The following is a 15,432-nucleotide window of genomic DNA, read 5'->3' on the forward strand; positions in this document are numbered from 1 at the left end:
GTGCTCGCTTAGATTCAAGTTTAATTTTCTTTTTTATTTGACAAGACTGCTTCAAATAAAAAAGCAGCCCATCAGCTTTTTGTGTATATCCATCAGGAATTAGTCTCCCTTTCTGTGATGTTAAAATTGATTAATAAGTTCTAGGCACATGATTTAGCCTGATCCATCCATTATAAAATACCCCATCAGCTTTTCACCTAATAATTTCAGCAGCCATTTATGATCATTGCCTAGATCTATTATAGCAAGAAGGAGAGATACTATTTTTTAAAGTAATTCCTAAGAGTTGGGATGTAACCGAGTGACGTAGCTGTGTGACTCTCCTGCTAAGTTTGGTGGTTGAACATTCTTTAAAGCCAAGTCATGAAGAATCTTTACTGAGCTAAGAAGTATATAGCATCAGCTTAGAAGCTCTGTGAAAAGAAGCCCTAAGGGACACAGTCATCATTCTGTGGAGTTGGCATTCTCACGAGGCAGTTTCCCAGGCCCAAACCTAAAAGGGATAAGGTGACTTTTTTGTTTTTATCTTTGATAAATAACAAAGCTTGGACTTCATCAAACTATCAGTATATGCTGCACTATCTGTACATTCCTATTTTATTTAAAATAACAACAGGGAGGGGAGTGTTGAGAAACACCATTGAAATATCTGACCCATTTCTCTGTTGGGGTTTGAGAGCAGAGGCAGTGAATAATCCCCATCGCTGAACCTTTCCTGATCATTGCTAATGATTTTTCCACTGCCAGCCTTAGAGGAAGAGGAGGAAAGGGAAGGAGATAAATTGGAAAGGGCTGGGAGGGGTGTTCTTAACCAGAGCTACTTACTGAGAGGAATTCAGGGTAAATTGACTCTTAACATTGGAAAGCAACGTAGAACTTATCTGATCCAACTTCTTTGTGCATCCAAGGTTTCCTCCAAAAGGATCTGGCAATGAGGGAGCTCTTCTCTTCACATTCTGAACCCTCACGGCACTCATCTCCTTCTGCCTCTTTAATTCTGTGTATCTTATTTTCACTATTGGATTTTACATTCCTTGAGGGCAAGGGATTTATCTGTTTCTCTGGTTTAGTCCCATGTAGAGTGTCAAAGATAAACACAGCTGGACATTAGTTAGAGCTATAAGAACACACTTCATTCAGTAACTACTGACAGTTCAGGAAAGAGCTGAGCTCCATTCTGATTTGCGCAGGGTTGACTGGGTATTTTAAAGAGAGAATGGGAGGGGCGGCAAAGGGGGCTTGGAAGAGTCAGAGAGGTAAGAAATTACAAAGGATTGATCGTCTAAGTGCATTTAGGCTGTGTCTGCTGGCTGGCAGTTATCAGAGTTAGGATCCTGTCCTCCCACAGTCCTGGAGACAGGCCCCTTCCTCCTGGTGATTACATTTTAAAGGAATGACTCTCAGGTCCTTGAGAAAGACAGTTCTGAGCTGTAAGAGATCCATATTCCCAACTGTAAGTCCTTTGTAGTAAGTGCTCTAAGAAAGGGAGGTCAGGGGCCTTTATGTCAGGGATCAGCTAGAAAAAGGTAAATTCTCCTGGCATGATGATCTTTCTCAGGCAGGCATTTTAGTGGAGGGGCTGGGGTCATCCCAGGAACATGGCCTTATGCTGCTAAAAGCCATACTAGAGTTTGGCCATCCCCTAGTGCAGAGGTTTGGATGGAGTTTGTTATAGGCTGAAAGTTCTGCAGTTTTCAAGGGTCTGGAACACAAGTTAAAGAATTTGTGTTTACTGAACGAATTTAAGTAAATTTAGTTTCCTCTACGCTGAAAGGAAGGGGGTCAGTTAGAATGCCTTAGTGCCTAGACACAGCCAGGAAACAGGAGTAACATCCCCATTCATAAATTTCCTTCCCTAGGTCCACCTGGCCATTCTTATTATCAAGGTCTGCTGTTACTTCCCTCCTCTTAAAGGCTAGCCTCTCGATTTGTAAGAGACTTTATCTCCTTACCACAGATATTTTGATTTTTTTGAAATAGTTCAAAATGGATAATCTATTATAAAATGGTTAATATTTTCATATCTACTGCAGGATTTGGGGCACTATTAAAAAGGGACAGGGCTTCCCTGGTGGCGCAGTGGTTGAGAGTCCGCCTGCCGATGCAGGGGACACGGGTTCGTGCCCCGGTCCGGGAAGATCCCACATGCCGCGGAGTGGCTGGGCCCGTGAGCCATGGCCGCTGAGCCTGCGCGTCCGGAACCTGTGCTCCACAACGGGAGAGGCCACAACAGTGAGAGGCCTGCATACCACAAAAAAAAAAAAAAAAGGGACAGGTCAAATGTCTCTTACCCAGGGAATAGTACCCAACAGGGCAGCATTTCATGTCATATGCTTTCACCTATACCATTTGTCTCAGTTGTTATGTATTTATTTATGATAATTTTTAAATATAGGTCATGGAGACTCTGTCTTATTCATCATTGAAAGGCCAGCACTTACCACAGTAACTAACAGCTATTAAGTAGATTCCAAAATGATCAACTTAATGACTAAATGAATGAATGACTTTCCATCTTACCTTGTTTTTTCTATAACATTGATAGTATAGAAGTGCTATTTAATAGAAACATGGTGAATGAATGTTTGCAAAATGTCATGGATCTCGAGTTATGTTTCAGTGACTTTTCTTCTCTTTGTAGATTCCTTACCTATTCCTACCTCTTGGCCTTCAATGTGTGGCTCCTGCTTGCACCTGTTACCCTGTGCTATGACTGGCAGGTGGGCAGTATTCCTCTGGTAGAGACCATATGGGACACGCGGAACTTAGGCACCATCCTTCTGGCAGTTGTGATGGCCTTACTGAGCCTTCATTGTTTAGCAGCCGTCAAGGTAATTTTCTTAAGATTCAAATGAATTCTACATTTCAAGAGAGATAGTCTATACTCAGTAACTCTTTTTTTGCAAGGGGGTGTGAGTCTAAATTTTACTCATTCATCTAAAAAACTTTGTGTATTTAAAAATTTTCCAGAAAGGTAATATATATTTTAAAGACTTTATCAGGGTTAATAGACCAAGGTTACAATGTTTGCAAATGAGAAATCTTTTCTTGCAGTGGTTGCCTCATTTTTGACCTAATTCATTTGATTTCATGTAATGATAAATGAGATAATGATAACATGTTCATAAGTGCTTAAATATGGTTAAGATTCTGCTTACACTAATAAATGCCTGCCTGAGTTGGTTGGGTGATTGTCACCTCAAAAAAAAGATAATAGTACAAAACTTTATTAAAAGTTTTAATATTGGGAACTTGGAAAAATACTGGAACATGGAAAAAATTATTAAATGTAACCATTTCAAAAATGATCAAAGACAGCAAAGAACTTGAAAATATTTACTTATTAAAAACTGCTACTGCCTTGTGTAAGATGCTTCTTGCCTGAGAATATTCCCATCCCCCCAGATCTAGTGTTAAAAACTCACAGGTTTACTGGCTGGAGGTGGCTGATTTGGTTTGGGAGAGTAGCAGAGCAGCTAGCAATTTAAGGGGTAGATTTTGGAAGCAAGAGAGCTGTAGAAGGGCTGAGATAATACACTCTCCGTGCATTCACGGATGAATGAGAAAACAACATGTGCACGTGGGGCATCCTAGAAAGCGCGAGCAAAACTGAAAGCCTGGGGAGACTTATTATTTGCTGCAAATTTGAATGAATTCTTCAACACAAATGCAGGTTGGGCGGCAGAGGGTGGAAGCTTCGCTGGCTTTAGTTGTCTGTATATAACCTCTGTTGAAATCATTGGCTGATCACAAAGCTATGCAAGAACAAGAGAGATTCCCCAGAGATCCAGGCAAAAGAAAGAAAGAAACAAATAAAACCCCACTGAGCAAAAATTTCAGCTCTCTACATAAAAAGAGATTTTTCAGTTTGAATCCAGGCAAGTTTATCATATATTAAAACAGGAAACCATCAAATTTCAGAAGAACAAAATAGAATAGAGTCACTATAGTGTATGACACACAATGCCGGGTTTTTAATTAGATTACTGGGCATGTAAAGAAATAGGTGAACCAAAGTCAGGAAAAAATAGTCAGTAGAAAATGGAATAGAATTCAGATTCCAAAGATAAACTCACATTTACAAGCTTAACTGATATTTAACAAAGTTACCAATGTAATTCAATGGGGAAATATAAGATACTGAAATAACGAATTATCTGTAAGGGAAAAATGTGAACATTAACCCTTAACTCATACTATACACTTAGAAAGTATTTCTAAGTGGATCATAGTCCTAAACAAAAGAGTTAAATAACACCAAAAATTCTAAAAGGAAATAGAAAATCTTTGTGAACTTGTGTTAAGCAAAGATTTCTTAGGATACATAAAGTGCAAATTATGAAAGAAAATGTTGATAAACTGGACATCATCAGGATTAAAACCTCTGTTCCTCAAAAGAGAATGTTAATTAAATCAAATGGCAAGCTACAAATTGGGAGAAAATATTTGCAAAACATATACCTACAAAGGACTTGTATCTAGGCTATTTAAAGAGCTCTTAGAATTCAATAATTAGAAGGCAACTCATTAAAAATGGACAAAAGATTCAAATAGACACTTCACAAAAGAAGATATACAAAGGGTAATAAGTACATGAAAAGATGCTCAGCATCATTAGTCATTAGGGAAACTCAAAACCACAAAAAAGAACCACTATACACTCTATAGACTATGACTGTGATTAAAAAGGTTTACAATACTAAGTGTTGGCTAAGAATGTGGAGCAACTGGAAGCCTCATACATGACTGGTGAGAATGAAAAATGGGTCAGCCACTTTGGAAAAATTCAGCAGTTTTGTAAGAAGTTAAACATAAAAATAAGCAATTCTGCTTCTCAGTATCTACTGAAGAGAGATGGAAACTTATGTCCATACAAGAGTCTTACAAGTAAATATTCATAGCAGCTTTATTTATACTAGTTGAAAAATAAAGATCGTCTAGTGACCTCACCTTGGAAATGGATAAACTTAATGTGGTAAATTATTAAAAAATTTAAAGGAACAAATAATTTACTGATACATAAAACAACAAAAATGAACCTCAAATACTTACCGAGTGAAAGAAACCAGGCATTTAAGATCAAATACTGCATAATTCCATTCATATGAAATGTCTGTCATTATAATTCTGCCTTTTCTAGAATTTTATATGGCTAGAAAAGGCAGGATTTTAATGACAGAAAACCTGGGGTTGGGAATTGACTGTAAAAAAGACTTGAAGGAACTTTTGGGGGTGTGAAATGTTGTCTAAAATTTGATTGTGGTTTTAGTTGCTGGATTATATGTACATTTACCAAAACTCATCAGAATATACACATAAAATGGGTGAATTCTATTGTATGTGAATGGTATCTCAATAAAGTTGTGTTTTAAAAGAAGATTAAAATGTTACAAATAGATTAAAGGCTAGAATGAATACAGAACTTAAAGTAGAATATAAAACACAATATGTGATCCTGAAAATCTGATGAAAAAATTTTTTGCTTTTTTATTTGAGGTGAAATTTGCGTAACATACAATTAACCATTCCAAAGTGTACAATTTAGTGGCACTAGTGTGTTCACAATGTTGTGTACTTACCTGTTCTATTTCAGAGCTCTTTCATAATTTCATTAAAAACACCCCATACCCATTAAGTAATGACTCCCAACTCTCCCTACCCCATCCCCTGGTAACCTCTGATCTGCTTTCTGTCTCTATGGATTTGCCTATTCTGGATATAAAATAAATTATACAATAATTACAGTAATACAATATGTGACCTTTTGTGTCTGACTTCTTTTACTTTGCATAGTATTTTTGAAGTTCGTCCAAAGTTGTAGTGTATATCAATACTCTGTTCCTTTTTTGACTGAATAATATTTCATTGGATATATACCACAGTTGGTTTATGCATTCATCTGTTGATAGACATTATGGCTGTTTCCACCTTTTGGCTAGTATGAATAATGCTACTATACACATTGGTGTACAAGTTTCTGTGTTGGACATACTTCTTCATTTCTCTTGGGTATATACCTAGGAGTGAAATTGCTGGGTCATATGGTAATTCTGTTTAACTTTTTGAGGAACTGTTTTTCACAATGGATGCACCATTTTATTTTTCCACCAGGAATGTACAGGGGTTCCTATTTCTCTACATCTTTGCCAATGTTTGTTATTTTGTATTATTTTATTTAAAGCTGTTCTGGTGGGCATGAAGAGGTATCTCACTGTGGTTTTGATGTGCATTTCCTTAATGATTAGTGATGAACATCTTTTCATGTGCCTTTTGGCCATCTGTGTATTTTCTTTGGAGAAATGTCTATTCGGGTCCTTTGGTCATTTTAACAAGGTGTTGTTTTGTTTGTTTGTTTTTATAAATTTATTTATTTATTTATTTTGGCTGCATTGGGTCTTTGTTGCTGCACGTGGGCTTCCTCTAGCTGTGGCAAGTGGGGGCTACTCTTTGTTGCGGTACGTGGGCTTCTCACTGCAGGGGCTTCTCTTGTTGTGGAGCACAGGCTCTAGGCACACGGGCTTCAGTAGTTGTGGCACATTGGCTTAGTAGTGTGGTTCGTGGGCTTAGATGCTCCATGGCATGTGGGATCTTCCCGGATCAGGGCTCGAACCCGTGTCCTCTGCATTGGCAAGCGGATTCTTAACCACTGCACCACCAGGGAAGCCCCTCTGGTCATTTTTTTAAATTGGGTTGTCTTTTTGTTGTTGAATTGTAAGAGTTCAGGATATTAAATTCCCAACAGATAGATGATTTGGAGATCTTTTCTCCCATTCTTTAAATTATCATTTCACATTCTTGATAATGTCCTTTAATGCAAAAAAGTTTTTAATGAAGTCTAATTTATTGTTTTCTTTTGTTATTCATTGCTTTTGGTGTCAAATCTAAGAATCCATCATCACATTCGAGGTCATAAAGATTTCCCACTCAGTTTTCTTCTGAGAGTTTTACAGTTTTAGCTCTGATATTTAGGTTATTGATCCATTTTGACTTAATTTTTATATGAGCACAAATTTCATCTTCTCGGTAAGGGCTACCATAACTACCCTATTTAAAATGCACTCACACACCCTCTGCTCCACATCTTACCTCCCTTTCACTTAACTTTTTCTTCACTATACTTCCAGTTTCTAAAATGCTATATAATTTTGTTGTTTTATGTAATGTCTATTTCCTCCAACTAGAGCATAAACCCCCCAGGACAGAGATTATTTTCTGTTTTGTTCAATGCCATATTTCTAACATCAAGAGTTTGTCACATCCAATACTTATTATCTAAATTTTATTGTTTGCCACTCAATATGCATTATCTAAATGAATAAAATCATAAAAAGTTAGAAACTCTTTTTCGATTTTGGTATGCAGAACCTTTTGCTTAAGTGAACTATATTTAAAGCCTAAAAAAAGACTGTGCTCAATACCGGTGTGAAATGTTTGGGAGTCAATATGAGGTTTGTTTTATTAGCCTTTCAGTGTGGTTTGACGTGCCTGCTATACTGGTGTTGATCTGCAAAAGCAAATGTAGTAGAGTGCTGGACTGCTATGTCAGGAAGTGGTTTTCTTGACACTCTCCCAGCTAACTAAAGGGAGTGGTGAGTCCCCACAGGCTGTCACCTTGGTCAGGTTATGTTAAAGTTGGACCTTCATGCTGGCAGTAAACCCCTGCACATAGGCGAACCTTGGCCATCCCCAGAGTGTCTGTGGTAACATGATGAATGAATGGAAACTTCCTCGTTGGAAGGCTGTTAATCCTTTTCTTTCATGGAATTTGTTCCAAAATCACTTTACTGCATCAGGAAAAACATTAGCAAAGCGCTCCAGCTGTGGTGATAGTAAGATTTAGCTCTTCTATGGTGACTTTCATCTTGAAAATTCTTTGCAAACATTAACTAAAGCCTCTGGCAATTCTTGGAGGCTACTTGCACTTTCTACATTTTCTTCTTTCAGAGTTTGGAGGCAGAGGTTTGGCATCTAGCTCGTGTTTACGTGGCCTTGCCCCTTTGTTCTTGATCTACTTACACATTGGAAGGTCTTAAAAATCAGATTCTCCTGCTAATTCGTAAGCTCTTGAAGCAGAGATAATCTTGGTTATTCTGTGTGGTGATTAGTTACTAAGGACATGATCCAAAGGGCTCTGACTCCAAGACACTACACAGTAGAATTAAGATTTTTATGAAAATAGAGGTCTTGCTTTGCGGACATTTTTCTGTGCTAAAAAGGAACAGTGGATGAAATGTTTACAATAACGTCAGCAAAATAAACACAGCTCTGTCCACCTAGAATATTTCTAAATGATGTGTGTACTGCATCAATGTATTGGATTGAAATTACTTTACAATCCCTGGCTATTTCCTTAAATTTTGAGATAGTGAGTCCATATGATACATTACCAGGGGAAAAAATGATTGGATAAACAAGCATAAACATTGAGTCCAGGGAATCATGGAAAATATTTCTTTTATTTCACCTTTGATGGATTCTCAATCATACAAAGGCCACCCTGGCTTATAATCAGGGGAGAGTATGTTCTTTTTAGCCTCACTACTTCTTCCTCTTTAATTCTCTTAATGTTGATTGAGTGTCTACTTGTTGCCAGGATCACAGCAGGGAACAAAATGAAGGTCTTGCCTACATGGAACTTACAGTTAAACACTTAAAGTTTGTCGTTACATGCCAGGTGTTGATAAGGGCTGTGAGGAGGTCAGGGCTGGCCTCACAGATATTATGACATTGAGCAGAGATATAAAGGAAGTGAAGGAATGAGCCATTTGGCTGTTGGGGGAGGGGTATTTCAAGTAGAAGGAAAGCAAATGCCAAGACCCTGAGGCAGGAAAGTACTGGAGTGTTCACAGAACAGCAGGGAAGCTGACATGGCTGCAGCAGAGGGGTCAAGGGTAGAGTCAGATGAAATGATGTCCAGGAGATGATGGAGAGAGAGAGAGAGAGAGAGTGTGTGTGTGTGTGTGTGTGCGCGCGCACTCGTGTGTGCACAGGATCGAGCCTAGGTCTTTTAAGCCTCTGCCGACTTTCTTTTTACCTGCCATGCTTTTTCCACAGGGTCTCTGGCTCTGTTAACTGTTGGATGGTTTTGTCTGATTTTCTTGTTGATAACGTCTGGCCATGGAGGGGAATGAGACGGGGAAAGAATTCAGGTCCTTTGTAAAGAATGTAGATGTTTCTGTGTATGTGTTTGTGGAAGATAAGAGGTGAGGGTTGAAAGAAAAGGGCAGCCTTGGAGTCCATAAGGCATCTATAAGACATACAAATCTTTCTTTTGCTAATATGAACCAGCTTTGGGGAGGGCATAACTTTGGGGCCATATATATGTTGACAATCTTTGTTTCTCCTCCAATTTACCAAACTCACTTCTTTCATCCTACCTTGTTATCAACCAGGGCACTGGAGGAGGGGGATATAATCTACCCTGATACAATTGTATTTACACCTAATTGAATTTTTCTGGAAAATATTTTGACTTTACAAAGCACTAATTACCACATGTAAGAAATAAAACAGCAGTTATTTCCCAATTCCCAACCATGCCCCAAGACCCACCCTCTGCAGGCCTGGTTTGAACATTTGTCCTTGTACATTTTTACACTTATTGAAAACAAAACATATTTTCTCTTTTATACAAGTAAGTTAAGTTACACACCATTATAAACCAGACCCTTCTAGGCCACTTCCACAGCCCATTGGAGTGTCCCTCTAGGTAAGCAGCTCAGAGAGCAGATGTCTGAATTTTGACAGGCTTTTGTCCAGGGTTGAGTGGGAGAACTAGGGCTCAGAATCTGAGGGTTTTCTTTCTCTAGAAATAATCACAGAATTAATTTAAAGATTGTTTCTAATTTGTCCTATTTTCATGGCATAAGAAATTTAAGACCTCAGGGAGTAGTTTATTATTTATTATAAAAGAGCTCACTTGCATCTTTGAGAATTTAAATGTGAAATTTGTCTTATTCTGTGCCTCTCCATCACCTCCTTCTATTTACACCCTTTATTCACAAGGAATACATTTGAGCTTATATTACATAATGGAGAGAACAATCTAGAAACTCATTATTGGATTGAATTTTTTTTAACAATTGAATTTTAAAGTGAACTAATTTGCTCTCACTCGTTGTGATGAGGATAATCTCTCTGTTGGAATGTATGTACAGTAGAGATAAAGAGCACTTAAGCCATGGAGGTTGGTTATTCCATTCTCTTCTATGAATAGTGAATGTTTATATACCAAGGGAACAATAGGCCAAGAATGTACTTGGGTTTTTCTTACAGACTGCGCATCATCAGACTATTGACTTGCAATAAAATAGTGACATATGTCAGGAATGTCAGGAAAGTTTGAATTAATTTGGATTGTTTACAGGAGTTAATACCGTTGGTCCTACTCTTTATGCTTGCCCTTTTCCCATGTCCTTTAATGCGATTTCCTGTGTTACAGAGGAAACACCACTAAGTTATATTTAAGAGTAATTTATTTGTTATTGATTCCTTATTCCATTCTCACAAGGTATCTTGAGATGTTAAGATTTTTTTTTATATCTTTTATAATACGGGGCATGCTTGTAAAAAAGTAAAACGTGAGGAAAAATGAGGAAAGTTAATGATACCCAGCTTTCCCAATAATGACCTCAACAACGAGATGTCTTTTGAGAACAGACATTAAGCAATGGAAGTCCGCTCCCCCAGGTATGAGGCTTTAAGGGTTGGTTTTGTTTGTTTTTTTTTTGTTTTCATTTTCAGTAGAGGTCACAGCTTTGCCCCAGATTTTCCATTCATAGTCTTCTACATCATTCCCTTGAAATCAGCACAAATCACCGGCTATGTCTCTGGGCCCTGGAAAACAAGTCAAATTCTCAGGTCTGCATAGGGATGAATGCACAGCCTGACCAGTGGAGGTGACCACCAGTGACAACTTAGTGGAAATGGAGAGGTGGGATGGAGTGGGGGTCCTGCATCTTCTGCTTCGGGAGGTGGCTGTGTTCTTCTCTGAGATCTCCCTTCATTCCTGTTCCCAGCCTTGTTCTTGATTAGCCTCCATTCTAGTGTTTATCACAGCCTCCAGCAACACACTCAGTGAAAGTGCAGACAGATGGACAAATGGAGACTGTCAGGCTTAGATCTCTCTTTCATTAAAACGCCCACACAACTCAACAAGGAGGAAAGATCGGGAAGTGATTATTTTCTCATTGACATTCTTACCTCATTCCCAAAAGTACTTGGCACAGAAGGAGCTTATGAGAATAAGCATAATACAATAGGGCAGACCAAGAGATGGCAAACTTTTCTCTTTCTTTTGGCAAAGAACCAGATAGAAAATATTTGAGGTTTTGTCATACAGTCTGTCACAACTATTCAACTCCACCAGTGTCGCATAAATTAGCTGACCCCTGCTGTAGAACATTGTACTACCATAGATTCATACGGTTGAACTGAACACGCTTTCAGATTTCTGGAAATTACTTTGCATTTAGCTTATCCAAATAATACATTATGGTATTATTGTGTCACATAGATCACTGCGGAATAACTCTTTTAAATTCCAGAATAGCCATTATGAAACCTGGTAAAATAAGCATCATGTTGTAGTATACCAAATGGTAAAATAAAATTGAACTTGAGGAATGAAGATTGCATTTAATGGTTAATGGCTTTGTGCCAATATTAATGGGTTTTTTTTCTTTTCTTCTGGCCTACATTTTTCTTTTCAGTTTCCATTCTCTAGAAGCTTCATGTTCTCCATCCTTTGTCCTCAATTCATGAGAATTCTCCTCATACTATTACAGGTCCAATCTTTCCAGCTCATTTACAACCCATCCTGTTTGTCCTGCTTTGGAACCCCTGCAATCACTGATAGAAGAGGCCCTGTGATGTCTTGCCATGGTCCATCTGTCTGTGACCACCAGTGCTTTGGGAGGAGCCATTGTCTGGGATGTCTCTCTGTCTCAAATTTGGCCAGCCTAGTTGATCCAGGATCTTCTTACTGCCCTCAGCTGGCTTCTCCACCTGCCACTTTTACCTGTGGTGATAATGTCTTGCTACCGGGTCACAGTTTTCCAAGGCAGTACCTGTAGTCAATTTTGGCCATGCGCTAAAGCTGAGATATCTGTTTACGTTATTTTTCTGATGAAAGTTGGAAAACGAGCTTACCACTTCATCAGATGTGATATTGGAAAATGGAGAAGTTGAATTTGCACCTTATTTTAAAATGGAACACATTTAAAGATCCATTGCCACTGCCTCTTCCCACGTACTTCTACGTCACTGCTTTGCCATACATGATACAAATTGTGACTTATATTCTGTCACTCTAATTTCATTTGGTAGTCTACTTTAAATTCATGGCCACCAACTTCAGGTGGGAGCCAGGCCCCTCCATGTAAGAGGCAGCCCAGGTGTGGAGGAGCACTGCCCCAAGTTCCAGATCCAGAGTCCCGAGGCTGGGACGAGCTGAGGCTGCAGAGTGGAGTGATTAGCGCTGACCTGAGTCAGGCCAGGCTGTGCCCCTGACCCGTGTGAGCTCACCTTGTTCAGCCCTGTTCTTGCACCGTAGTTATTGTGAGGTTGAACCGTGGCAAGCCACACTGGACACTCAGCACAGCGGCTGGCATGTGGGAAACACTGTGTACCTGACAGCTGTTTTTGTAGTCCTTGTCACCATCGCTATCATCGAGAAATCGTCACAGCTCAAAGTCAGGAGCACAATAAGGCCTCTTGTTTCCATTTTGTAGGAATAAGCAGTCTTGAAAAAATGTAACCCAGTTGACTGCTTTTTTTTTGATTCTGTATATTTCAATTTACAGTCATGCTTTAGATCATCAAAAAATATTTATAACACTGCTGAAGATTGATCCCGCCCTCCCACCTCCCTTTATTCCCCCATCCTAGGTAACAGAGGTTTAAATTCTTGACCTAAGAGCTAAGAGTAGTAACATACTTGCAGGTGTTTAATGTTTAGGCATATTTTGGAATTTGGAGGTAGATATGTTCAAATATCATATAAGGGCAGAATCCTAACATAAAACTACTCTATCTAGTTCAAAAAATGAACATTTATCAAGAGAAAGAGAATAGTGACAAATATCACTGACTTATGTACAAATGAACATTGGAGTTATCACCTAAACCTCCAAACCATAGAAATATGATAGATGTTTTTAAGGGTATTTGAAAGTTTACCAGAATAAGCAAGATACAAGAAAAGATTCATTTTCTTTTATTGTTGTTCTTAAAACCTGTTACTGTCATTACCAGATTTCTCCATTCCACTCAGTGCTGGGTATTGGAACAAAATAGCCATTGGAGATGCATCTTTTTATTCAGTGGCTACCTGAAAATCAGAGGCCCTTGTGCAGTCTTCCCAAGGCATTCTTTGCTGTCTATTACTAATATGTCACCTGGGAAATCATTTTTCCTTGTGCTGCATCTGAACCTAATGCAGATCCTTCTCATGTTCTGTGTAGTACACAGTTCGGTTGCACTGCTCTGCTTGGCTTTTGATCTGGGCCTGGCAGGAGTTTTTTCACATCATTAAATAATTTGTTTTATTCCTTGCCTTCACACAGCAATTACATTTTCACAAGTCACACTCTTTAATAAGAAAAGGACTTACCTACCCCTCTGATGTTTATACCTTAGCTGGAAGACTCACTGAATTTATTAATGGAAGAATTTTAGATAGTTGCATAATGGAAAAAAGGAATTTTCAGACATCAGTAACAGCTTTATTTATTTTTCTTGATTGTATGCTTTATGATTCTCAGCAAGATTCTATAGTCTGTATTATTATTTGCTTTTACTCAGAATAATTGTCACCTTTTGAGTGATAAGCTTAATTTTTAACACATTTTACTATTTCTTTTAACTTAATGATTTATACTCTCATGAAAGCAACTCATTACCACTTAGCCTTGCAATGCTTCTGATTGTTTTAAACTCTTAAAAAGGTCAAAAGACATTTTTGTAACTCCTGGAGCCATTCTGTCATTATTTCCATTGAGAATGTGACATTTCTATTTAAAGGAGCACACCCTTTCCATATTGTTTGAAGAAAACCATGAACTACGTAATTAGGATGCCTAAAAATAAAAGCAGCTAAAACAAGTTCCTCTAAACAGAAAACCCATTGGAAATGCTTATTGTATTGGAAAATACAAAGGAGACTGAAGTGATTGATTGCCAGATTCTCTAGGTGGTTCACTCTAAGTACAAAGCCCAAGGAGCCTATAAAGGACTGATAAATGCAACGTGGGGAGAATCAATCCCCTCATTAAAAAAAAAACAAACCTAAACGAAAATGCCTTACTTTTACACATGCTTTGCCTAAAGAGGCAGCATGGAGTATTAGAAAGAAAACGAGTTTGTCATACAAGCTTTAATGTTTCTGTATTTACATTATTACACATCAAAATGTTGACAATAGGGTCTTCAAACTTTTTTCTCACCTAAAATATAATCAGAATGAATGAAATAATATATATGGTACCTGGGGTTGTTCAGGAAGGCAAGTGCTGTATAAATGCATTTCCACATGGTGTTTCAAGTCAACATTCTGAAATTTAACTCCTGAACTTACCCGTTCATTGTTTCCCTGACCGTGATTTCCCACCTTTGTGCATCCTACTAGTTGCCCAAGCCAAAATTCTTGGGGTTTTCTTGTTGCCTCTCTGTCTTGCTCGTTAATATTACTTTCAACCCATCAATAAATCCTGTCAACTTTTGTTTCAAAATATGTCTAGAATCTGACTACTTCTCACTGCCTTCACTGCTATCACCCTGGTCCAAGCCATTCTCTCTCACCTAGATTATTGCCATAGCCTCCAACTAGTTGGCCTGCTTCTACCCTAGTGCCAGTGGTCCAGACTATTCTCAGTACAGTGACTACCATGATTCTTAAAAATGTAAATCCAATCCTGTCTTTCTTGTACTTAAATTTTTTCAGTGGCTCCTTATTTCTCACAAGTAAAAGTCATAACTTTTATAATGGCCGAAAAGGTTTTTTGTTTGTTTGTTTGTTTGTTTTTGGGGTACGCGGGCCTCTCACTGTTGTGGCCTCTCCCGCTGCGGAGCACAGGCTCCGGACGCGCAGACTCACCCGCCATGGCTCACGGGCCCAGCCACTCCGCGGCATGTGGGATCTTCCCAGACCAGGGCACGAACCCGCGTCCCCTGCATCGGCAGGCGGACTCTCAACCACTGTGCCACCAGGGAAGACCCCGAAAAGGTTTTACATGCTCTGTCCCCATTATTTTTCTTGTTTCTTCTTGACCTCATTTCTTCCTATGAAACGAATACTGTGGCTGACTCCTTCATCTCTTGCAAGTCTTTGCTTAATTGCCACCTTCTCAGTGAGGCGTACTCTGTCCACCATGTTTAAAACTGCAAGCCCCTTCTTGTCCACCCACCTTATATTGCAGATACTCCTCACCAGAC

General features: G+C 38.7%; 1 protein-coding gene across 3 annotated transcripts in view; it reads left to right on the plus strand.

Moving 5' to 3' along the window:
• TMTC1 (transmembrane O-mannosyltransferase targeting cadherins 1) overlaps positions 1 to 15,432 on the plus strand; it is a 290,711-nt gene that overhangs the window by 165,809 nt on the left and 109,470 nt on the right. For all 3 annotated transcript variants that reach the window (XM_082634781.1, XM_082634782.1, XM_082634783.1), the window contains one exon: positions 2,642 to 2,831. In XM_082634781.1, coding sequence (XP_082490907.1) covers positions 2,642 to 2,831 — 190 coding nt within the window. The remainder of the gene's footprint in view (positions 1 to 2,641; positions 2,832 to 15,432) is intronic.

The sequence above is a fragment of the Mesoplodon mirus genome (genome assembly GCF_964341445.2).
Source record: "Mesoplodon mirus genome assembly, chromosome: 11".
Classification (NCBI taxonomy): Eukaryota; Metazoa; Chordata; class Mammalia; order Artiodactyla; family Ziphiidae; genus Mesoplodon; species Mesoplodon mirus.